Source organism: Oncorhynchus clarkii, chromosome 5 (genome assembly GCF_045791955.1).
Source record: "Oncorhynchus clarkii lewisi isolate Uvic-CL-2024 chromosome 5, UVic_Ocla_1.0, whole genome shotgun sequence".
NCBI lineage: Eukaryota > Metazoa > Chordata > Actinopteri > Salmoniformes > Salmonidae > Oncorhynchus > Oncorhynchus clarkii.
The window spans coordinates 90591631-90617964 of NC_092151.1; the positions used below are offsets into that span (position 1 = coordinate 90591631).

General features: G+C 46.3%; 1 protein-coding gene across 2 annotated transcripts; it reads left to right on the top strand.

Annotated features, from left to right (window-relative positions):
* Nucleotides 1-7533: 7533 nt before the first annotated feature.
* LOC139409554 (ectodermal-neural cortex 3) lies at nucleotides 7534-23839 on the top strand. 2 transcript variants are annotated; one of them, XM_071154866.1, is made up of 3 exons: nucleotides 7534-7803; nucleotides 12037-13856; nucleotides 22683-23839. In XM_071154866.1, exon 2 carries the CDS (start codon nucleotides 12044-12046, stop codon nucleotides 13811-13813), a length of 1770 nt encoding a protein of 589 aa, XP_071010967.1. In that variant the 5' UTR covers nucleotides 7534-7803; nucleotides 12037-12043; the 3' UTR covers nucleotides 13814-13856; nucleotides 22683-23839. The 2 variants fall into 2 exon arrangements, with proteins under 2 accessions (XP_071010967.1, XP_071010968.1); XM_071154867.1 differs by having other exon boundaries at nucleotides 7540-7803; nucleotides 22686-23839.
* Nucleotides 23840-26334: the final 2495 nt, after the last annotated feature.

Consider the following 26334-nt stretch of genomic DNA (forward strand, 5'->3'; position numbering starts at 1 on the left):
AAATTATTGTGGGAAGCTTGTGGAAGGCTACCCAAAACGTTTGACCCAAGTTAAACAATTTAAAAGGCAATGCTAACAAATACGAATTGAGTGTATGTAAACTTCTGACCCCCTGGGAATGTGATGAAAGAAAAAGCGGAAATAAATAATTTTCTCTACTATTATTCTGATTTGTCACATTCTTAAAATAAAGTGGCGATCCTAACTGACCTAAAACAGGGAACTTTTAACTAGGATTAAATGTCAGGAATTGTGAAAAACTGATTTTAAATGTATTTGGCTAAGGTGAATGTAAACTTCCAACTTCAACTGTACATACAGTAAGTATTCAGAACCTTTCCTCAGTACTTTGTTGAAGATCCTTTGGCAACGATTACAGCCTTGAGTCTTCTTGAGTATGACTCTACAAGCTTGGCACATCTGTATTTGGGGAGTTTCTCCCATTCTTCTCTGCTGATCCTCTCAAGCTCTGTCAGGTTGGATGAGGAGTGTCGCTTCACAGCTATTTTCAGGTCTCTCCAGAGATGTTCGATCGGGTTCTAGTCCAGGCTCTGACTGGGCCACTCAAGGACAATGGGAGACTTGTCCTGAAGACACTCCTGCATTTTATTATATTTATTTAACCTTTATTTAACTGGGCAAGTCAGTTCAGAACAAATTCTTATTTACATTGACGTCCTACCAAAAGGCCTCATGTGGGGCCGGGGCCTGGGATTAAAAATTTAAATAAATTAAATAAAAATATAGGACAAAACACACATCACGATAAGAGAGACAACACAACACTACGTAAAGAGAGACCTAAGACAACAACGTAGCATGGCAGCAACACATGACAATACAGCACGGAAGCAACACAACATGACAGCAACATGGTAGCAACACAATATGGCAGCAGCACAACATGGTAGGAGCACAAAACATGGTACAAGCATTATTGGGCACAGACAAAGGGCAAGAAGGTAGAGACCGCATGATGCTGCCATATACAGCATGACGCTGCCACCACCACCAGGCTTCACCGTAGGGATGATGACAGGTTTCCTCCAGACGTGACGCTTGGCATTCAGGCCAAAGATTTCAATATTGGTTTCATCAGACCAGAGAATCTTGTTTCTCATGGTCTGAGAGACTTTGTCAATGAAGTACAAACATGCATAGGTTGGCCCAATACCCTTTGAAGTGACTTTTTACAATAATTTTGTTCCTCCATCAAATATCATTGTCTTTATTGTCTTGATGTATACATTGATTGAAACAAAGATCCCTCAGTCATTTACTCAAATAAAGACAAGTCCATTTTTCTTCATGAATCACTGCCTTTCTTTACCACAAGGGGGTGCTATAATCCAGTTCAATGCAGGGCATCGAAATGTTATGATTATCCTTGCTGATGAAATGATTTTCTGCCCTGAAATCCAGCAGGGAATCACAACTCACATCATGTCAGTCAGAGCAACACGTGGTTTAGGGTGGTACAATTTGATATTGTCATGGTACATACAACACACCTTACAATGACATACAACACATCTTACAATGACATACAACACACCTTACAACGACATACAACACACCTTACAACGACATACAACACACCTTACAACGACATACAACACACCTTACAACGACATACAACACACCTTACAATGACATACAACACACCTTACAACGACATACAACACACCTTACAATGACATACAACACACCTTACAACGACATACAACACACCTTACAACGACATACAACACACCTTACAATGACATACAACACACCTTACAATGACATACAACACACCTTACAACGACATACAACACACCTTACAATGACATACAACACACCTTACAACACACCTTACAATGACATACAACACACCTTACAACGACATACAACACACCTTACAACGACATACAACACACCTTACAACGACATACAACACACCTTACAACGACATACAACACACCTTACAATGACATACAACACACCTTACAACACACCTTACAATGACATACAACACACCTTACAATGACATACAACACACCTTACAATAACATACAACACACCTTACAATGACATACAACACACCTTACAATGACATACAACACACCTTACAACGACATACAACACACCTTACAACACACCTTACAATGACATACAACACACCTTGCAATGACATACAACACACCTTACAATGACATACAACACACCATACAACACACCTTACAATGACATACAACACACCTTACAATGACATACAACACACCTTACAATGACATACAACACACCTTACAATGACATACAACACACCTTACAACGACATACAACACACCTTACAACGACATACAACACACCTTACAACGACATACAACACACCTTACAACGACATACAACACACCTTACAATGACATACAACACACCTTACAACGACATACAACACACCTTACAACGACATACAACACACCTTACAACGACATACAACACACCTTACAACGACATACAACACACCTTACAACGACATACAACACCTTACAATAGGGTTACTGTTCTCCTTTTTCACAAATATCATCTTGTTTGCCGTGTGTCAGGTGATTAACAACAACAAGACTTTGTGAAACAGCTTAATAAACAATATCCTATCTAGATAGTATGATTATAGTGCATGGTCTGCTCTATACCAACAAGTAACAGTGGTCCAACAATTACTGTCTAAAAAAATAAGTGAATCAGCCCAGTCCAGTCAACCATAACAGACAGACTGACAGAGGACTGCAGCTCCATATGTTAATACCCTCTCACTAAAGTCTGCATTGTTTTGGTGTGTCCATACAACCTTATAGAACACCTCCTCTGTTTCAGACAGGATGACCTCACTGGAGACAGCACCTGCTAGAAGTGAATGGGTATGTAGTACAGTAGAGTAGGGGCCACAATAGAATGTTACTGTCATCCAATGTGAAGGCTGTTGTGATGGAGACGGAGAACCCCCCCCCCCCCCCCCCCACCACACACATACACACGTTCTGGGGGGGGGGGGGGGGTTCTCCGTCTCCATCACAACAGCCTTCACATTGGATGACAGTAAGTGCAGAACATAAATTTACCCTAGATGAGTTCATTAAAGTAGTCTGCTTATTGGCTAATCTCTTACTGGCATGCTTGTGGGGGGGGGGGGGGGGGGGGGGGGCAGGTAGCCTAGTGGTTAGAGCGTTGGGCCAGTAACCGAACATTTGCTAGATCGAATCCCTGAGCTTACAAGGTAAAAATGTGGGCGGTCATTGTAAATAATAATTTGTTCTTAACTGACTTGCCTAGTTAAATTTGTAAAAATATATATTTTTAAGAATAACTGAAAACAAGGGTTTGAAAATGTAACCCCCCCCCTACCCAAGAGGTATGTTTATGAGTGCATCTAACATAAACAACCTTTAGAGTTCTCTTAGAGAATCCTTTGAGGGAATCAAAGAGCGATTCCAAGATTGTTGAAACTCCCATCAACAAAGGAAGTGATGGGATCTGAATTACAGCCGGAACAGTTGGCAATCTTCAAATGCAGCTGTTGACTGACAGTAAGAGGGACACAGATGGAAATGTGTGAGCCCGGTGTCGTATCAGAGTATCAGACCCCAGGCAGCTGGTGGAGGGGAACACAGGTCTCTTTGGTGGAGAACATAACACAGGTCCCAGGTCTCTTTGGTGGGGAACATAACACAGGTCCCAGGTCTCTTTGGTGGGGAACATAACACAGGTCCCAGGTCTCTTTGGTGGGGAACATAACACAGGTCCCAGGTCTCTTTGAAGATCAGTGAGGTGAGAATACAGGCAGGCAGGCAGGACGAACGGACGGACGGACGGACAGACAGGAAGACAGGCAGGAAGACAGGCAGGAAGACAGGGAAGCAGGTAGACAGGCAGGTATTTTCTTATTACGAAAGATCAGTGAGGTGAGAATACAGGCAGGCTGGCGGGCGGACGGACGGACGGACGGACAGAGAAGCAGGTAAAACAGGGAGGCAGGCAGGTAGACAGGCAGACATGTAGACAGGGAGGCAGGCAGGCAGACATGTAGACAGGGAGGCAGGCAGGCAGTCAGGTAGACAGGCAGACATGTAGACAGGGAGGCTGGCAGGCAAGCAGACATGTAGACAGGGAGGCAGGCAGGCAGTCAGGTAGACAGGCAGACCTGTAGACAGGGAGGCAGACATGTAGACAGGGAGGCAGGCAGGCAGTCAGGTAGACAGGCAGACATGTAGACAGGGAGGCAGGCAGGCAGGCAGACATGTAGACAGGGAGGCAGGCAGGTAGACAGGGAGACAGGCAGGCAGGCAGGCAGGTAGACAGGCAGACATGTAGACAGGGAGGCAGGTAGACAGGCAGACATGTAGACAGGGAGGCAGGCAGGTAGACAGGGAGACAGGCAGGCAGGCAGACATGTAGACAGGGAGGCAGGCAGGTAGTCAGGTAGACAGGCAGACATGTAGACAGGGAGTCAGGCAGGTAGACAGGGAGACAGGCAGACATGTAGACAGGGAGTCAGGCAGGTAGACAGGGAGACAGGCAGACATGTAGACAGGGAGTCAGGTAGACAGGCAGACATGTAGACAGGGAGGCAGGCAGGTAGACAGGGAGACAGGCAGACATGTAGACAGGGAGTCAGGTAGACAGGCAGACATGTAGACAGGGAGGCAGTCAGGTAGACAGGTAGACAGGCAGACATGTAGTCAGGCAGGCAGGTAGACAGGCAGACATGTAGACAGGGAGGCAGGCAGGTAGACAGGGAGACAGGCAGACATGTAGACAGGGAGGCAGGCAGGTAGACAGGCAGACATGTAGACAGGGAGGCAGGTAGACAGGCAGACATGTAGACAGGGAGGCAGGCAGGTAGACAGGCAGACATGTAGACAGGGAGGCAGGCAGGCAGTCAGGTAGACAGGCAGACATGTAGACAGGGAGTCAGGCAGGTAGACAGGGAGACAGGCAGACATGTAGACAGGGAGGCAGGCAGGTAGACAGGCAGTCAGGTAGACAGGCAGACATGTAGACAGGGAGTCAGGCAGGTAGACAGGGAGACAGGCAGACATGTAGACAGGGAGGCAGGTAGACAGGCAGACATGTAGACAGGGAGGCAGGCAGGTAGACAGGGAGACAGGGAGACAGGCAGACATGTAGACAGGGAGGCAGGCAGGTAGACAGGGAGACAGGCAGACATGTAGACAGGGAGGCAGGCAGGTAGACAGGGAGACAGGCAGACATGTAGACAGGGAGGCAGGCAGGCAGTCAGGTAGACAGGCAGACATGTAGACAGGGAGTCAGGCAGGTAGACAGGGAGACAGGCAGGCAGGCAGACATGTAGACAGGGAGGCAGGCAGGTAGACAGACATGTAGACAGGGAGTCAGACATGTAGACAGGGAGGCAGGTAGACAGGCAGACATGTAGACAGGGAGGAAGGCAGGCAGGCAGACATGTAGACAGGGAGTCAGGCAGGTAGACAGGGAGACAGGCAGACATGTAGACAGGGAGGCAGGCAGGTAGACAGGGAGACAGGCAGACATGTAGACAGGGAGGCAGGCAGGTATTTTCTTATTTGTAATTGTTATTATTTAACCTTTATTTAACTAGGAAAGTCAGGTAGACAGGTAGACAGGCAGGCAGGTAGACAGGCAGACATGTAGTCAGGCAGGCAGGTAGACAGGCAGACAGGCAGACATGTAGACAGGGAGGCAGGCAGGTAGACAGGTAGACAGGGAGACAGGCAGACATGTAGACAGGGAGGCAGGCAGGTAGACAGGGAGACAGGCAGACATGTAGACAGGGAGGCAGGCAGGTAGACAGGTAGACAGGGAGACATGTAGACAGGGAGGCAGGCAGGCAGGCAGACATGTAGACAGGGAGTCAGGCAGGTAGACAGGGAGACAGGCAGACATGTAGACAGGGAGGCAGGCAGGTAGACAGGGAGACAGGCAGACATGTAGACAGGGAGGCAGGCAGGCAGGCAGACATGTAGACAGGCAGGCAGGTAGACAGGGAGACAGGCAGACATGTAGACAGGGAGGCAGGCAGGTAGACAGGGAGACAGGCAGACATGTAGACAGGGAGGCAGGCAGGTAGACAGGGAGACAGGCAGACAGGCAGACATGTAGACAGGGAGGCAGGCAGGTAGACAGGTAGACAGGGAGACAGGCAGACATGTAGACAGGGAGACATGTAGACAGGGAGGCAGGCAGGCAGGCAGACATGTAGACAGGGAGTCAGGCAGGTAGACAGGGAGACAGGCAGACATGTAGACAGGGAGGCAGGCAGGTAGACAGGGAGACAGGCAGACATGTAGACAGGGAGGCAGGCAGGCAGGCAGACATGTAGACAGGGAGGCAGGCAGGTAGACAGGGAGACAGGCAGACATGTAGACAGGGAGGCAGGCAGGCAGGCAGACATGTAGACAGGGAGTCAGGCAGGTAGACAGGGAGACAGGCAGACATGTAGACAGGGAGGCAGGCAGGTAGACAGGGAGACAGGCAGACATGTAGACAGGGAGGCAGGCAGGTATTTTCTTATTTGTAAATGTTATTATTTAACCTTTATTTAACTAGGAAAGTCAGGTAGACAGGTAGACAGGCAGACATGTAGACAGCGAGGCAGGTAGACAGGCAGACATGTAGACAGGCAGACAGGCAGGCAGGTAGACAGGGAGGAAGGTGAGGGATCCTCTCCTCCTCTGGATTGGGACAGTCTGATGCTGCCTAAGGAGTTTTTCCTAGCCACTGTGCTTCTACCTCTGCATTGCTGGCTCTTTTATGTTTGGTATCTGTAAAGCACTTTGTGACAATTACTGATGTAAAAAGGTCTAAATAAAATAAATGTGATTGATAGATGCTGCCTCTATCTGGGTTTCTCTCTCTATGTGCTTACATTTGTTTTGTTGGTATGGCATACTATTGGGGAATTTTGAGTTCGGCATTAATGTACCATTCCAGAGATTACTCTCTGAGCATAAATCCATTCAGTGTTGTAACAAAAATGTGTGCTAAATGGCACAGTAATAACTTCTAATTCCCCTAATCTACATCCCTGATTACCATACTAAATCCTTCAGAAAATTACAAGAATTTCCCAAAAAACAATGAGCCATAGTCTGTATTACTGGACTTTGACCAACCTCACATTACAATGTGTACTGTACATGTAAGTGGGTAGTAGTACAATAGCCCTCTTTTTTTGTCTGTAGACATGCAAGCATATTGGTGAAGTGTATAGCAAACCCCTATAAAACTGTTTCATTTAAATAAATCATATATATTAAATAAACAATGATAAAAACAGCTTGACTAAGTATTGGTCATGTTTTCTATCAATATCTGTCACAAAATGGATATGTAATTGCCTAGTTGCCTATAAAGATTAAATAAAAAAGATATCACTTAAAAAATAGCAGAATATTAGTCTATTATTCAATTGTTCAGGGGGGGGAATCTCAAACTTTCTTCTCTGCTGTGATTGGACGAGAGCATACATGAGTAGGAGGTGCGTATGGAGCTGTAACTTGTGCTTCGTTACAGCTGTAGATATGGTCTACAACGCAGACGCACTGTGAACAACTTTGCAAACGTTTACATTTATTGTGTATTAAAAACACAGAGAAATAAAACAGATGGGTTACCAGTGTTTCAGCTTTCTAGGAGAAACATCGTCTGAACTTCGTTACTTAGAAAGCTATTTCGTGAACTAATACATTAAACTCACGAAGAAGTTGGGTGCCCATTGCATTGTGTTTCGGTCGGATATTCCTGCTTTGCTCCAAGACGATTTAGGTAAGGATTTGTTTCGATCACAGAGATACGTTCTTGTTTGACACTTCTTGTACTTCCGAAATATAACTATCTGCTTGTAACATCCGATCCGTTGATCCGGAGCTTGCAATTGTAGCCGTGTATGTTTGCCAGGCTGATCTAAGTTCGGAAGAAACTGAGCGCATGCTGGACATGGTTTACATTTAACGACTGTCCAGATCTTTGGCGGCTACTAATAAGTATGCACAAAAGACTGCGCGAAACGAATGGGATTTCACTGTGTCGTGTTGGAGTCCTTGCTCCTCGGTCGTTTGGTTAAGCACAATGTTTGTATTTTTCTTATCCCTTATTCTATTAATGTATTGATTTGCAGGTGTTTTTGGGACAGCCGCATGAAGTATGAATATTTCAATTTATTTAACAGTTCCCTCTGCCGTCAAGCGATGAAATGTTTTCTGAAATAACTACAATTTAATTGTATATCATTTGTTGAAGAAATTCAGTGATTCTGAATTGCATTTTGGCTATCAAACAATATTATGAATGAATATTTTTTTAAAGTTACATAATTTGCTTTTAGTGTTGCACAATTCGGACAATTTATAGCCTGAAGGGGATGTTCTATAAGGTGTTCGGTTTTACACAGGGACGTGAATGCGTTGCCCATGGCACCGTCTAAAATGAGCGAGTTACGGAGGGAACAGTCATGGGAGGTCGGCACGGTGATTCATAGGCGTAAACTGCTGATAAAAGCCACGAAAGGGATGTCCACACCCAGGTAGCATGCTTATTCACCTCACCTGGTTATGTAATATAACTAGGTATTTAATGAGAATTAAATTATATTTTTATTCATTTGCCAGTAAATAATTGATTACTGGTAGATTTTGACAGATTTTTGATTCCCTTGTTGCCAGTGTGTAAACACAAACCTTATCATGTATCCTTTCATCTTCCAAGTCCAGAGTTCATTTCCGGATCCATCCTACTGATAAGAGATGATAGCTTTATAGACTAATGACATTTTGTGGCCAGGCTTGTATTTATTCAGGATGGGAGTGTCAGGGTTAATTTTCAATGCTTTAACATCTATGCTGGCAGGGTAAGAGCTTCTTTACACCACTTTGACAACACAAACTAGGTCCAATAATACACTTTTGGGCAACCTGACCAAATTCACATAGACGTACATGTGTGTTATAGATCTGTCACTCTCATTGAAAGCAAGTCTAAGAAGCAGATTTGTTCTATGTGCGCTATTTCAATACTTAAATTTACGTTTTAAAAAAATACGTTTTAGATGGTACAATGATTTATCTACACAACACTTTATTGTTTTGTAACAAACTGAAATTGGGCATTAGAATTTTAGGAACCAGGAAATTGCCGAGAGATATCTCCCTAGTGCACCTTTGAAAGATCTGCTCAAGAGAGTTCTACCACATCTATACCACATACCCCCTCTGAGTGTTACAGTGTAAAGACAAGGCCGTGGCTACAGATACGTTTTCGCCCACGCCCGGTCCCTTCCAGAAACCTCTGTTAAAACTTCGGATCCGGATCACGTTCTGCACACGTTATTTTACGCATTCGTAGCTGCTCCTCCTCTTCACGTGTATCTCTTTACGCACTCTCGTTTTAACCACGATGATGTAGCTTATGTCTCTCTGACTCATATTTCTGCACAGCTTAAATAAAATACAACATTTGGCGATTTGAACGAAAATCCAAAACATGTATATTATGAAGGCTATAACCTTCTGTCTGTTTTAACTGATATTGTAGTTGCACAAGCAAGACCCAGTCCCGTATAGTTTGGACGCGTTTTGTGTGATGCGGGCTAATCTTTTTATAGTTGCTGCCATATCGTAGTTCCTGGAAGAAGAACAAAAACACGACTTGTCTGCCTACTGCGCATCTTATTCAATGATGATGGGAAAAGTAATGTACAGTCGCCAATTAGACTGCGTGTCTGTCTTGCAGCGGAACGTATATCTGTACCCATCCAGACCGGTAAAAATAGTCTGAAAATGGGCGCATTCGTTATGCATCGCTCCGTACCATAGTTAGGCCATATGCTGATATAGCGGTGAGAGTTAATAGCTGCATGTAACTCAGCATCTAAGAACATGAAATCACTAGACTGACTGTTTTGTATCGTGTTTATGTTTGAAATACTGACGGCAAAGTTTGTACGAATATGTTGATAATGTAAATAGTTGCATGTAGCCTACTCCCCTCCTGAAAAAGAAAGAACATGACATTGTGCTTATTAAAAGCCTAGTGAGGTGATGCAATAGTAAGAACAGTTTGGTGTAAAACATGAAGTTTGTAGTCTAAACAAGTGACCAGACAAAGGCGATCAAGGATGCGGAAGCGGAGCACCCAGCATATCAGCAGTGGTGGAAAAAGTACCCGATTGTCATACTTGAGTAAAAAGTAAAGATAACTTCATAAAAATGACTAAAGTGAAAGTCACCCAGTAAAAAACGACTTGAGTAAAAGTATTTGGTTTTAAATATACTTAAGTATCAACAGTAAATGTAATTGCTAAAATATACTGAAGTATCAACAGTAAATGTAATTGCTAAAATATGTTTAAGTATCAAAAGTATAAGACAAATCAAATTCCTGATGTTAAACAAACCAGACTGCACAAATGTTCTTGTTTTTAAAATGTACAGATAGCCAAGGGCACACTCCAACATGTACAAACCAAGCATTTGTGTTTAGTGAGTCTGCCAGATCAGAGGCAGTAGAGGGATGACCAGGGATGTTCTCTTGATAAGTGTGTGAATTAAAAAAAAAAAAAAAAAATCTGTTCTGTTAAGCATTCAAAATGTAACAAGTACTTTTGGATGTCAGGGAAAATGTAAAAAGTAAATAATTTTGTTTAGGAGTGGTAGTGGAGTAAAAGTTGTTCAAAATATAAATAGTGAAGAAGGGGGCGGCAGGTAGCCTAGTGGTTAGAGTGGAGGGGCGGCAGGGTAGCCTAGTGGTTAGAGTGGAGGGGCGGCAGCGTAGCCTAGTGGTTAGAGTGGAGGGGCGGCAGGGTAGCCTAGTGGTTAGAGTGGAGGGGCGGCAGCGTAGCCTAGTGGTTAGAGTGGAGGGGCGGCAGGGTAGCCTAGTGGTTAGAGTGGAGGGGCGGCAGGGTAGCCTAGTGGTTAGAGTGGGGGGGCGGCAGCGTAGCCTAGTGGTTAGAGTGGGGGGGCGGCAGCGTAGCCTAGTGGTTAGAGTGGGGGGGCGGCAGCGTAGCCTAGTGGTTAGAGTGGGGGGGCGGCAGCGTAGCCTAGTGGTTAGAGTGGGGGGGCGGCAGCGTAGCCTAGTGGTTAGAGTGGGGGGGCGGCAGCGTAGCCTAGTGGTTAGAGTGGGGGGGCGGCAGCGTAGCCTAGTGGTTAGAGTGGGGGGGCGGCAGCGTAGCCTAGTGGTTAGAGTGGGGGGGCGGCAGCGTAGCCTAGTGGTTAGAGTGGGGGGGCGGCAGCGTAGCCTAGTGGTTAGAGTGGGGGGGCGGCAGCGTAGCCTAGTGGTTAGAGTGGGGGGGCGGCAGCGTAGCCTAGTGGTTAGAGTGGGGGGGCGGCAGCGTAGCCTAGTGGTTAGAGTGGGGGGGCGGCAGCGTAGCCTAGTGGTTAGAGTGGGGGGGCGGCAGCGTAGCCTAGTGGTTAGAGTGGGGGGGCGGCAGCGTAGCCTAGTGGTTAGAGTGGGGGGGCGGCAGCGTAGCCTAGTGGTTAGAGTGGGGGGGCGGCAGCGTAGCCTAGTGGTTAGAGTGGGGGGGCGGCAGCGTAGCCTAGTGGTTAGAGTGGGGGGGCGGCAGCGTAGCCTAGTGGTTAGAGTGGGGGGGCGGCAGCGTAGCCTAGTGGTTAGAGTGGGGGGGCGGCAGCGTAGCCTAGTGGTTAGAGCGTTGGACTAGTAACCGGTAGGTTGCAAGTTCAAAACCCCCGAGCTGACAAGGTACAAATCTGTCATTCTGCCCCTGAACAGGCAGTTAACCCACTGTAGGCCTTCATTGAAAATAAGAATTTGTTCTTAACTGACTTGCCTAGTTAAAGGTCAAAATAAAAAGTACAGCACCCCCACCCCAAAACTACTCACACATGAAACAGGAATGTGTGTAAAGTCTGTAATGAGAGCGGAACATATTTCAATATATTTCAATATGTAAAGCCTGTAAAGCTAAAGAAATTGATGATTCATAATGACATTTTAGACCAATATATATAGATATATTTACTAACATTGTGTTTGTTTGCCCTCCAGGTCCAAGATGTCTGTGAGCAACCACGAAAACAGGAAGTCCCGCTCTAGCTCTGGCTCCATGAACATCCAGCTATTCCACAAGACGTCTCATGCGGACAGCCTCCTGACCCAGCTCAACCTGCTCCGTAAGCGAAGAGTCTTCACTGACGTGGTCCTGAGGGCCGGGAACCGGGTTTTCCCTTGCCACCGTGCAGTGCTGGCCTCCTGCAGCCGTTACTTTGAAGCCATGTTTAACGGAGGCCTGAGGGAGAGCCGCGATGCCGAGGTCAACTTCCACGACTCGCTGCACCCAGAGGTGCTGGAGTTGCTGTTAGACTATGCCTACTCGGCCCGCGTCATCATCAACGAGGAGAACGCGGAGTCCCTTCTGGAGGCCGGGGACATGCTCCAGTTTCATGACATCCGAGACGCCTGCTCTGAGTTCCTAGAGAAAAACCTGGCACCGTCCAACTGCCTGGGCATGATGCTGCTGTCGGACGCCCACCAGTGCCAGCGGCTCTACGAGCTCTCCTGGAGGATGTGCCTGGCCAACTTTGCCACCCTCAACAAGACGGAGGACTTCCTTAGTCTCCCTAAAGACAAGGTTCAGGAGCTTGTGTTCAGCGAGGAACTGGAGGTGGAGGATGAGAGCCTGGTGTACGAGGCTGTGATAGACTGGGTAAAGGCGGACATAGAGAGGAGGCTGGGTGATCTTCCGGAGCTGCTGCGCTGTGTGCGTCTGGCCCTGCTGCCCGAGACATACCTGCTGAAGAACGTGGCCTCTGAGGAGCTGGTGATGGGACATAAAGTGGGCCGGGAGATCGTGGAGGATGCAGTGCGATGTAAGATGAGGATCCTCCAGAACGACGGCATTGTGACGGGGTTCTGCGCCAGGCCCAGGAAGGTCAGCCAGGCCCTGCTTCTCCTGGGAGGTCAGACCTTCATGTGTGACAAGGTGTACATGATTGACAACAAGACCAAGGAGATCACCCCCAAAACGGACATCCCCAGCCCCCGTAAGGAGTGCAGCGCCTGTGCCATTGGCTGCAAGGTCTATGTGACAGGGGGGCGAGGCTCTGAGAACGGAGCCTCCAAAGACATGTGGGTCTATGACACCCTGCATGATGAGTGGTCCAAAGCAGCGCCCATGCTGGTGGCCAGGTTCGGACACGGGACAGCTGAGCTCGACCACATCCTGTACGTTGTAGGTGGACACACCTCTCTGGCCGGCTCCTTCCCGGCCTCTCCGTCAGTCTCTCTCAAACAGGTGGAGCAGTATGACCCGCAGACCAACAAGTGGATCCTCGTAGCTCCTCTCAGAGAGGGGGTTAGCAATGCTGCAGTGGTGGGGGCCAAGAACAAGCTGTTTGTCTTCGGGGGCACCAGCGTCAACCGAGATAAGTTTCCCAAGGTGCAGTGCTTCGACCCGGTCCAGAACAGGTGGACGGTGCCTGCTTCCTGCCCTCAGCTCTGGCGCTACACGGCGGCGGCTGTCGTAGGCAACCACGTCGTAGTGATCGGTGGAGACACAGAGTTCTCGGCCAGCTCGGCCTACCGCTTCAGCAGTGAGACGTTCCAGTGGTCCAAGTTCGGGGATGTGATGGCCAAGAGGATCAGCTGTCACGCGGTGGCGTCGGGCAATCGGCTGTACGTGGTGGGGGGATACTTTGGGGCTCAGAGGTGCAAGACCCTGGACTGTTACGACCCCTCTACAGACTCGTGGGACAGCGTGACCAGCGTGCCCTACTCGTTGATTCCCACAGCTTTCGTCAGCACCTGGAAGTACCTCTCAGCGTAGTGACGGACGGGGCAACAGGAAGAAATGGCTGTTAGGATCATTGGTGAGTTGCTTCTTCAAACACGGACAAAACATAACAGGTCACACAGACCCAGGTTAAACTCTTAAAAACAATAAGAATGGAAATTGCAGTGTCTCAAAGTCGTTGGGGAGATAAAATTGATAAACCATATTAAGAGGGCGGCACAGGCAAGGACATATCTTTTTTTTTTTTTTTTAAACATGCAAATGAGGAGACGGTTTGTCTCCGCAGAGCTATTAAAGAGATGAATCACAGACAAAACGAATCCATGTGTTTAAAATCGAACTTCAGCAATGGAAACAAACTAATGGGAGAAAAAAAAAATGAATTGGTAACGCATCCGTCCCCCTCTAGATTGACCCAAATCCTATAAATCTGGAGGACAGTTGGTAGGAAGAGGGTCAAGTCACTTTGTTCCACTCTGGTCTCAGTCGATATTAAAGCATCACTCTCCTTCATAGTTGTTCAACCCTTACTACACTATGGCCTTAATACAAATAGTTGACTGAGCTTTCCAGGTGCTCGAGGACTTTACAACACTCCCTAAAGACAAGGTTCAGAGATCAGTCATTTGTCCTCTCTTGTCAGTCCGGTATCAGTGACCCCAGGCACAGGTGGACATCGAAGGGACCGACAAACCGTTTCAGTCCTCTGTTGTCATGGTTGTCATGGTTGCCGATGACTACAACATTATCTAATCGGGGCCTCTGGCTGGGTCTCTGGCTGGGTGTTGGATGATAAACATGGAGAAGTCAGTAGTTTATGGAGCAGTAGGAAATATGAATGTCAGCCTGGCAGTAATTACAGAGACACAGAGCCGCTCCACGTCGCTCTAGCCCTCAATCACTTTCAGCACAGGAGCAAGACCTAGAGTTCAGGCCTGTGCTTGCAATACACTACAGTCCCTTGGTGAGGAGTGTGCAATATCTGCGAGCTGGCCTCAGGCTCTATCCTCTAGGTCCTAGGATGTGGCAACAGGGGCGTCAGTTTGGTATGGCAGTCGCAACCACAATTTACACTGAACAGAAATAGAAATGAACATGCAAAGTGTGTTGGTCACATATTTCACAAGTTGAAATAAAAGATACCAGATATGTTCCGTACGCACGAAAAAACAATTCTCACTAATTTGTTTCCATCCCTGTTTGTGAGCATTTCTCCTTTGCCCAAGATCATCCATTCACATGACAGGTGTGGCATATCAAGAAGCTGATTAAACAGCGTGATCATTACACAGGTGCATCTTGTGCCGGGGACAATAAAAGGCCACTCTAAAATGTGCAGTTTTGTCTCACCACACAATGCCACAGATGTCGCAAGTTTTTGGCGCATTCAATTGGCATGCTGACTGCAGGAATGTCCACCGGAGATGTTGCCAGATAATTGAATGTTGATTTCTCTACCATAAGCCGTCATTTTAGAGAAATTGTCAGTATTCCAATGGGACGGGATCGTCAGAGACCAGCCACCCAGACAGCAGAAGAATAATTTTTGCGTGCTCGTTGCCCTCACCAGGGTCTTAACCTGACTGCAGTTTGGCGTCGTAACCAATTAAAAAATATTATTATTATATTTTTTTTCAGTGCAAATGCTCACCTACGATGGCCACTGGCCTGCTAGAGAAGTGTGCTCTTAATGGAATAATCCCAGTTTCAACTGGGCCGGGCAGATGACAGCATGTATGGCGGTTTGTTGATGGCAACGTTGTGAACATATGTTTGTTGATGGCAACGCTGTGTGGTGGCGGTGGGGTTATGGTATGAGCAGAAATAAGCTTTTATTGATGGCAGTTGGAATGCACAGAGGTACCGTGACTAGATCCAGAGGCCCATTGCTGTTCCATTCATCCATCACCTCATGTTTCAGCATTGTAATGCACAGCCTCATGTCGCAAAAATTGGTTCACCGTTCCTGGAAGCTGAACATGTCCCAGTTCTTCCATGGCCTCCTGCATACTCACCAGACATGTCACCAATGAGCATGTTTGGGATGCTCTGCATCGATGTGTATGACAGCGTGTGGGATGCACCATGCAGCGTGTGAGAGGAGTGGGACAACATTCCACAGGCCACAGTCAACAACCTGATCAACTCTATGTGAAGGAGATGTGTCGCGCTGCATGGTGGTCACACCAGTTACTGACAGTTTTTCTGATCCACTCCCCTACTTTTTGTTTTGACCAACAGATGTCTATTGTCTGTCTATTCCCAGTCGCGTGAAATCCATAGATAATCACATTTTTAAGGCCTAATGAATTTATTTTAAATGCCCGATTTTCCTTTTATATGAACTGTAGTTCAGTAAAATTGTTAATTTTAGCATGTTGCGTTTTTATATTTTCAGTATAAAATACGCTACTAAAATCATTCCAATCCTGATGACAAATTAAATAACAAATGCAGTTTAGCGGTGTTGGCTGATTTGAGGACCATGTGGAGGATCTGGGAGCGGGAGGGAAGGATGTTTGTATGGCTGGCTGGCTTTATCGATGCAGCTGCAGTGAGCGGCTCAACATTTTCTCAAAACAGTGCCGAGGTAAAGATGGCTGTAGGTAAACTAGTGTTTTTGACTTGACATGAAACCAAACTGGGAGGATGACTGGCAGTAGGCCGACAAGTCCTCAACTGGCAGCATCATTAAATAGTACTCGCAAAACAACAGTGAACAGGCGACTCTGGGATGTTGGCCTTCTAGGTAGAGTTCCCCTGTCCAGTGTCTGTTTTGCCCATCTTAATCTTTGATATGGCTGAGATGTTTTTTTTCTTTGAAACTCTGCCTAGAAGGCCAACATCCCGGAGTCGCCTCTTCACTGTTGACGTTGAGACTGGTGTTTTGCGGGTACTATTTAATGAAGCTGCCAGTTGAGGACTTGTGAGGTGTCACTAATGCACTTGTCCTGTTGCTCAGTTGTGCACCGGGGCCTCCCACTCTTTCTATTCTGGTTAGAGCCGGTTTGCGCTGTTCTGTGAAGGGAGTAGTACACAGCGTTGTACGAGATCTTCAGTTTCTTGGCAATTTCTCGCACGGAATAGCTTTCATTTCTCAGAACAAGAATAGACTGACAAGTTTCAGAAGGAAGTACTTTGTTTCTGGCCATTTTGAGCCTGTAATCAAACCCACAAATGCTGATGCTCCAGACACTCAACTTGTCTAAAGAAGGCCAGTTTTATTGCTTCTTTAATCAGCACAACAGTTTTCAGCTGTGCTAACATAATAGCAGAAGGGTTTTCTAATGAACAATTAGCCTTTTAAAATGCTAAACTTGGATTAGCTAACACAACGTGCCATTGGAACACAGGAGTGATGGTTGCTGATAATGGGCCTCTGTACGCCTATGTAGATATTCCATTAAAAAATCAGCAGTTTCCAGCTACAATAGTCATTTACAACATTAACAATGTCTACACTGTATTTCTGATCAATGTGATGTTATTTTAATGGACAAAAAAAAATAGGCTTTTCTTTCAAAAACAAGGACATTTCTAAGTGACTCAACTTTTGAACGTGTGTGTGTGTGTGTGTGCACCATATGATGTTGGTGGCACTTTAAATGGGGAGGATGGGCTTGTGGTGACGGGTGGAATAGAATTAGTGGAATGGCATCAAACACATGGTTTCCATGTGTTCGATTCTATTTACTCAGTTCCAGACATTATGTGCCAGCCTCCACTGACACACACACACGACGCTTGCATCTAAACCATGTCAGCGGTCTACAGAACAGGGTAGTAAGGGAAAGGCAGTGTGGAGGGGAGATGGCGAGTGAGAGCGAAACTGAGATGAGGAGATATATTTTGCAATGCTTGGCAGCCAGGAGCCGCTCGCTGTAACAAGAATATGTTGCTCCCAAGGCTGAAAACTTTCAACCAGGGTAGAAAAAAACATAGGGTTTTCTCTCCCTCGTGTCGACAACACTCCAGTTGGCTGCTAGAGAGTTCACTACACATTTGTAGTAAAAATATTTTGGGGGTCTTTAAACGGTATAACTGATCAATGCACCATCATACCAGGTCATTTAACGCTTTAAAACAAAAGAAAATGGATGAATACGTTTTATTTTTTCCTACAGAAGGGCCATTTCTTACCGCTCTCTACAGCTTCTGTTCAAAAACAAATTCTGTGAAATAACATCAACACATACTGGAGGACTTACTGGCTCGCTACAGCTGGCTGGCTCGCTACAGCTAACCAACTAACTACGTCGGTCGCGACCAGAATGACACATCGATGAAACACCAAAGGCCCACCCTGTTTCTGTTTAGAAAAAATAGAGAAAGAGGAGGAGTTTGAGCACGAAAAAAAGTTCCAAGGCGACGTTTAACCACTGCCAAAATGTGGTGGCTGTTTGTGACACCACGGCTGCTAAAAAGTGCACACAGGTGGGTGCTACATGTTCGGCAATGGAGGACCAGTACCTACAGAGGAGCGGGTCCTTTGGAGGAACTGACCGCCTGCGAGGCGCTCTGGGTCAATTTGTCACACTGCTTCTCTCTGGCTGTACTATTGATGCTTCCTCCTCTGAAGAGACGAGGCCTTTCCAATACAAACGGTCTCAACTCCGAGCCTTTCATCCCAAGCCAGATGGAGACGTTCCATCTCCAATTATAAATGTTTTATTTGTTTAGCTTTTAATGCACTTTGAGATTTATTTTCTGTTATGAAAAGCCTTTATACAAGTGAAAATTATTATTACTGTGTTTTACATGCTTATGACACACACACACACACACACACCACCCGTTTCCTTCTAATTCTAGAGGAATAAAGGTGTGGCTTTCAGTTCCATTGGTAATGATTTGGAGTGGGGAGATTTGAGCTGGAGTGGGGAGATTTGAGCTGGAGTGGGGAGATTTGAGTTGTCTTGGCGGTTTCTTCTAGTGTAATGATCAGCTAGTTTTCAGTTGTATTCTCTCCAGATGGGTCTGACCACAGATTCAGGCTACAATCCTTTCACTCACTGTTGATGGGAAAAAAACAATTTGTGACTGTAAACACTCGTATTATGGTTTGTCGTAGACTCCTAGTCTAGACGAGAAACAATCTGTTTTATTGTAGAGCAGAGGTCAAAGTGTAGATTTGTTGAGTGAGCTCCGTTAATCACACATGGCAGCAGGAACATGCAAACAATTCCACCAGTAATATTACAGCAAGGAACCAGTGCAACCGTTTTAACACAGTGCAACAAAATGAATACTGTATGAAAGGGAAAAGAATAGGTAAACGCCAGACTCAAAACAGAAACCCCTCCTGGATTCACCTCAGAAGGACGGGTTAGGAAGATGAATAAATGACTGTCTAAACTGGAACAACCATTTCAGTAACAGGTGAAATAAGTTAAACAGATTTGGATTAGTTTAGAAAAATGTATGTTATTTTTATCTTTGTGTTGCATAAGATTAATGCAAAAACATTAGATTTTTAAACAAACATATTTTGCAACTGCAATAGAGCATGCAGGAAAATATAATGATGGGTGTGGTTTTGAGTGTTTTGTTTTTAAATTCTACACAGTAAGAATGACACAATCACACTCAACCCTTATTCTACACCACAGAGTTAATTGAGCTATTTTTGAGTAAAAGAATAGGAACTCTGCTGTAATGACATTATTTCCTGTGGATTTGTTCTGTTTTCCCTTGTGCTTGTATAGCACCCTAGAGTAGTTAATCATGAGTTGGGTCTTAGCTGACATATGTGGGGGGGGGGGTATCCTAGCTTAGCCCCAACACTGTGCTGGTGTAGGACTATAGGCAGACAGAATGTAACCGGAGATCTTTCCCCGGAAAACCCAACAGGCCTAGCAATGGCTGTTTGTTCTCACCCCCCCCCTCCCTCCTCCTGTCTCCCCTCTTCTTTCTCTGCTCCCCCTCCTGTCTCCCCTCTTCTTTCTCTGCTCCCCCTCTCACAAACATCCCAGAAACAGAGGCCCATTTGAACTGTTCCAACTGAAACCTGAGGCGGTGGGGCGGCTCTGTGATGGGGCACACCTGGGCTGGGTCATAGGCCAGTGGGCAGGCTTCAGTGGGCCTCCCCAGACTGCTGTTTTAAAGAAAGGGCCGAGAGGATAGATGGAGGGAGGGAGGAGAGAGGCTCAATACTAATGTTTTATTAAAGCCCACCAGGAACGCTCTGAATGAGCCTTTTTATAATGGCATCTGTGTTCAGCATCCCCCCCCCCCCCCCCGGAGAGAGCGAGGGTGAACTCGGGGCACGTGCCCACACTGTCTTGAGTCTCCAGAGTAATCAATCTGTCACGTTTATGGCCCTTGGCGCAGCATCATTTGCATAAAACTAATAGGGTTTTTATTGGCCTTTTCTCCATGGTGCGGAATACAAAGGGAGGATGTGCTTAAAATGGCCGACTAATCCTCAGACTATAATTTGATGATCACTTTAAAACAGATGAGTCGGCAGCGCTGTAGGGCTTCTTCGAACCCTTTACACGATGTATCCCTCAGAAGCATGTATCATTGGTCTGCCACAGCTGTATTCTCTGTCCCACTGTTAGTCTCAGGCCAGCGTCTGCTAGGAACAATGTTTTATGTTAGAATTTGTCAGGCTCAACTTCTGGTAAGACGATGTGCTCATTTGCATTAGTATGCTGTCTGACTGTTTTACCTCACAGACAAGGGGTCGGGGGGTGGTGTCTAATGAGCAGATCTTTTCAAGGGAGAGGGACACTTTGCCAAACTGAAACTAGCCACTTGATTACTTCAGTTTGACGCAGCGGGTGTCCTTTTGGATTTATGTGACTTCTTTTATGACTGGGGGGTGTGGAGCCTTTTGATGCATTTCTTATCATTAAACACGTGCTTGTTCTGGAGATTTTCTTTGTAGCTAACAATGATTTAACATGGAGACCAAGGAACTGGACAGAGACGGAGCAATGATGGGCCATGGTCCAGTGCATTGTGGGGTAGCAGTATTGACAGTAGAGGCTGCAGGGTTTTGGTGAAAATACATCCTTCCGCCCGGGACTGGAACTACAGTCAACTCCTGATTCTGTGTACACTCAGGCCAAGCCCAAAAGTGATGTACACTATATAGAGAAAAGGGTGCAGACTCTCTGGCTTACTGTCTGCAGTGGACTAACCAGACTCACTGGTATGGGCTGGTGTTAGGAAATAGGTGAAAAGCCAACTGTGAGGTAACACAGAGGAGAGTTTATGGCTGTTTGACCCTTTACTAACATGAAGAAGAGACGGGCTGAGACACACAGACGAGCCTGTCTGATCGTGGATCTCTGAGGTTTGGGAGTGTACTTCACCTCATTGGGACCGAGTTGAGATTAGTTGCTTTGCAATGTGAATGCAGCTCAATGTGAAACCTGACTTTAAATAGAAAGAGAACTATATTTAAAGGTGCCGTACTTGTGAAACAGTGATAGGGTGGCTGGCAGCAGAGGGTAGTACTCCTGGTGGTGCTGGCTTTCGTCGTCTACCCTGGTGGTGCTGGCTTTCGTCGTCTACCCTGGTGGTGCTGGCTTTCGTCGTCTACCCTGGTGGTGCTGGCTTTCGTCGTCTACCCTGGTGGTGCTGGCTTTCGTTGTCTACCCTGGCGGTGTTGGCGGTGCTGGCTTTCGTCGTCTACCCTGGCGGTGTTGGCGGTGCCGGCTTTCGTCGTCTACCCTGGCGGTGTTGGCGGTGCCGGCTTTCGTCGTCTACCCTGGCGGTGCTGGCTTTCGTCGTCTACCCTGGCGGTGCCGGCTTTCGTCGTCTACCCTGGCGGTGCTGGCGGTGCTGGCTTTCGTCGTCTACCCCGGTGGTGCTGGCGGTGCCGGCTTTCGTCTACCCTGGTGGTGCTGGCTTTCGTCGCCTACCCTGGCGGTGCCGGCTTTCGTCGTCTACCCTGGTGGTGCTGGCGGTGCCCGTTTTCATCGTCTACCCTGGTGGTGCTGGCTTTCGTCGCCTACCCTGGTGGTGCTGGCGGTGCCCGTTTTCGTCGTCTACCCTGGCGGTGCCCGTTTTCATCGTCTACCCTGGCGGTGCCGGCTTTCGTCGTCTACACTAGTGGAAAATGTTTTATTAAAAAGAGCTGCAGGGACTGTGCCAGGACACCCGCACAGTGACACACACAAACACTTGCTGCAGTGGAAAGTCTCATCAGGCCTGCTGATGTGGTGTTATTAGCATATTAGTCAACATAAACAAAACAGTTTTTACATGTGTTGTGTAATATGTTTGCACTATAGTATGAGAACAGCAGCCGCTCTCTAGTCCTCGTGGTAAATGGGTACAGGCCTTTGTAGCTGTGATGTGAGATTGTAGCCTCAGTAGCAGATACTGAGGAGACTCAGGCTCCTGCTGTATTACCAGGTTCCGCTCTGCTCTGAGAGGATACCCAGGTTCTGCTCTGCTCTGAGATGAGAGGATACCCAGGTTCTGCTCTGCTCTGAGATGAGAGGATACCCAGGTTCTGCTCTGAGATGAGAGGATACCCAGGTTCTGCTCTGCGATGAGACTTGTCAGTCTAGAATCATGATAAGCCTGGATGTGTATTGGTTTATGCCAAAATTAGGGTTAAGGCATACAATTTTATTTTTTCTATTTTTATTTGTAATAATATTACAGCAATACAATATATTTTTTTGTAATGGGAACAACTCCAATCCTACATTTTGTGGGAATTTCTCTCCATCATAAAGCATGAATAATGGTATGTTGATGAGCATGATAAGACACTATACTGATGAGCTGTTATAATGGTCCACACTGCAGTATCTGCATTATCACTTCCTGTATATGAGCTGTTGCTAGACATGTGGCAAGTGTTCACAGAAATGTGAATGATTCTCATGGACAAACTCAGTTCTTGGTATGCCTAACGCTTATCTTCTTTCTCTCTCAGCAGTGGTGTCTGGAATGCAGGCTTGTCTCCCTTCGGTGGCTGTGGAATGCAGTGGAGGGGTTGTCAACCCTGCCCTCCAGGCCTGCAGTCAGAAGAGAATCACATGTCCCCAGCTGCAGAGCAGGAGTGTGGCTAAACTGGGCCTAAGGTCGGGTGAGGAGAGGAGCGGCCTGTCCCTCCCAGCCCGCCTAATCTGATGTTTCCTCTGCTGAGTAACTTTCCATCGAGATACTGGCCTGAGCTGCACCAGACCACTGGGGAAGGGGGGGTGCTGCAGCCTAAGGAATGCCAGGCTGGGACTGTACTACAGAGGAACATGGATGCCGTACTGTACATCCCTCTGAGTCCTGGGGCTCATAGTGTGTTTATGACTGATCGACTGACACTATGATCAGAGCATACAAACAGAATCTGTTCTATGGATTCTATTTCTACGTTTCAGAGACTTATCAACTCCAGAATGACTGCAGCCGAGGACAGGACTGATTGTGATGTGACATTGGTTCTCCTGCTCTGACAGAGAAGGGCATGGGGTCTGAGCCACTGGGCTCCTCCAAACACTGGGTTATTGACTGTGTTCCTCAGGTGGCATTTGTTGAACTAGTGACAAACTCAAGGAGGCCTTGCCCACGTTAGGAGGGAGTTAATTTTGGGAAGTGAAGTGTATGATTTTGTGCATAGAACAATCTTCCTGTTTATTTTTAGACTTGGACTCGAACTTCCCTCAATTTTGGTCAACTAAATTTGTATCTTCTTTCTCAACTTAAAACACACTGCAAGGAATGTGACTCATGGCTGAAGATACAAAAATCACAATTTGACTAATTGCCTGTTGTATGTCTCAGGGTTTATGCAATTATGTGTTTGTGCGTAGTTTGGATGTACCCCCTGTTGCAACCTTTTTTTGTGTGTGTGTTTTCGGTCCCTGGAAATGGCCTGAAAGAGGATGTTAAACTGAGCTCTGACTGTACAGACTGTCTCACTAACAGAACATTCACAGGATGGCTCGAATGCAATTAGACCCATTTTTAGGATCTGTCTTGAAGTTTAAACTCGTATCTACCCGAGGGTGTCTTCACAGCTATGCTTTGCCAAGTTGTCTTTCATGTTCGTTTGTCAACTGAAACATCTTTTATAAAAGTGACCCTTTACCATGACTCCGATCTCAGTAGTATTTGCGCCGGACCCTAATATTTCGGCCTGTTGAGGTTTTTAAACAGTGTATGATTTACAGAAGGAATTGTCTTGTTTTTTTTCTTCTAATTTTGACAGCAAACATTCATGTTATTTAGAGGTTAAGTGCCTTGTTCAAAGGCACATCGACATAATTTATTTTTTCACCTAGTCAGCTCGGGGATTTGAACCAGCAACTTTTCAGTTACTGGCCCAATGCGCTTCACCGCTAAGCTACATGCACGCTGTTCCTCTTTCTACAAAAACAGACAGATGTACGTCAGAAAAGTCTATACCTGTGAAACCAACTGTTTTAAAGAATGGCATTTTCTACCGTTTACTTTCAACGCTGTAGTTTTAATACTTCACTGTATGTCATACTAATCTGGTTGAAAAACACAAGTTTATTTCTAGGAATGAACAGAATGTTACAGCTGTGAAGTGAACAGCATAGTACCTGCCTGATTATATAGTTGTCTAAGGGCACGTCTGGAACATTTTCCAAATGGAAATTCCAGGAAGTTTGTGTTTTAACAGGGATGCCCTGTTTCCATTCGTCTCAACAGTGGGTTGGGCTCAAACTAACAGTCACAGCTGGGTCAAATACCTGAGCTGTTAAATCAACTACATTTTTATTAGGATCCCTATTAGCTGTTGCAAAAGCAGCAGCTACTCTTCCTGGGGTCCACACAGAACAGCTCAATGACAGAACTATTTTTTATTTGAAGGCACACGTTGTCTCCATATCAATGTGTACACACAAACTAAGTCAAATTACATACTTTCAAACAATTTGTAGTTTGAGAGTAAATTGTGGCTCCAAAAGATGGTCTGTGCCTTTTCAGATCGCTGTAGTTAATCAAGTAACCCCCCCCCCCCCCCCCCAAAAGGCATTTCACAGGGACACAAAGATTGGTGAGACCAAGCCACCTTTTTTGTCATGAACCCTTGTTGCCATGAGGTTGTGTTACCTGAGGACTGGTTCTGCATGGAGAGAACGATCACATGGTGCGATGTCAACATACTTGAACCTTAGATGACAGATGCCCTTTCTTTGTTACAGGAACATCTCTTGCCCCCCCCCCCCCCCCGGTATGATTTTACTCTATATGGCTGGCTGCGAGGTATGTGGTCTGAAACTCCCTGGCATCTGCAACCATAATGCATCATTAGCTAGTACCTTTAGAGAATATCTAATGTAGCGCAGTAATCAGCTGCTAGACCTCATACCTCTCCTCTCATACAGCAACAGGGATGAGTCCTTGTAGAAGAACGCGCTTAACAGCGGATGGCACACAATACCACAGACAGAGGGTGATTGGGTTGCCTGAATCTTTAGACCTAGATTTACGGACTATTCAATCCGTAATCGTGGAAATTCAGCGATGGAATTCATGTTAAACGCTGCACATGTAGGCTCAATCGGGAATTACTTTTTTTTTGTGCAAAATCTATAACGCTTCAGCAATACGGATCGAGTAGAGCCCTCAATCGGATCAAGCGTTAACTGCCGACACCCGCATCATAGCTGATGTTTAGAATGAGAAAGTGTAGAAATAATTCAGCTCAAATTGAAAATGAAATGAGGATTGTTATCAGCCTAATCGATTAGTGTACATTTTACATTCCAGTGGTCAAACTTGTCTACATGGGATTTCTCTTAATGCGACTTTATGCAGCCAACGGCAATGCCAAGAGCCGCTTGTGGGTTTGACAGCTCTAATATTCCACCGCCGAACCCCACGCCGAGAGGACCTACAGACCACAGCACCCCCCCCCCAAACCAATCAACCCCCCCATGACTGCCATGCCTGGCCTGTTCTGGTCAGGTTACCATGTGGACCACACTCCTACAAGAGACACCTCTCCCAGGCTGACTACACCTCTCCCAGGCTGACGCGTCGGGTGCGCGAGCGTTGCAAAATACATTTAGAAATCTACGTTATTCAATTATTGCACGCGCCAACGAGCGTCTGCGTTGCCAAGGGCTAAAATAGAAGTCAGTTCTATTTCTGACGCAGATCGCGCTCCCTTCTCCTCATTGGTTTATAGAAGCAGGTACTCACGTGCCATCTCCTCATTGGTTATACCCACGTGGGTGACTGAAAGATGAACATAGTCAGTAATGCACCTAATTTATGAAAGTTGTCAATCGCAATATAAAGTCAAGAGAAGAAAAAGCCTGGAAGGAGGAGAGATGACTAGAAACGATTAGGTTGACCGTTTTATGTGTGGATTAATTGGCGGAGTAGAGGACCTTGTGCATTTCAGGTAAAATAACAACTCTATGTTTATATCCCAGGACAAATTAGCTAGCGACAGCAAGCTAGCTAAATTGCCATAAATGTTTAATGCTTTTCGACCGGTCCCCAAAATAATATAATTGGTTCAGAGTTTGTTTTGATATTTTAACCTGCGTGTCGTGATCGAGTTTGGTGTGGGGGGGACAAAATACATTATGCACGATGGCGCACGTGCG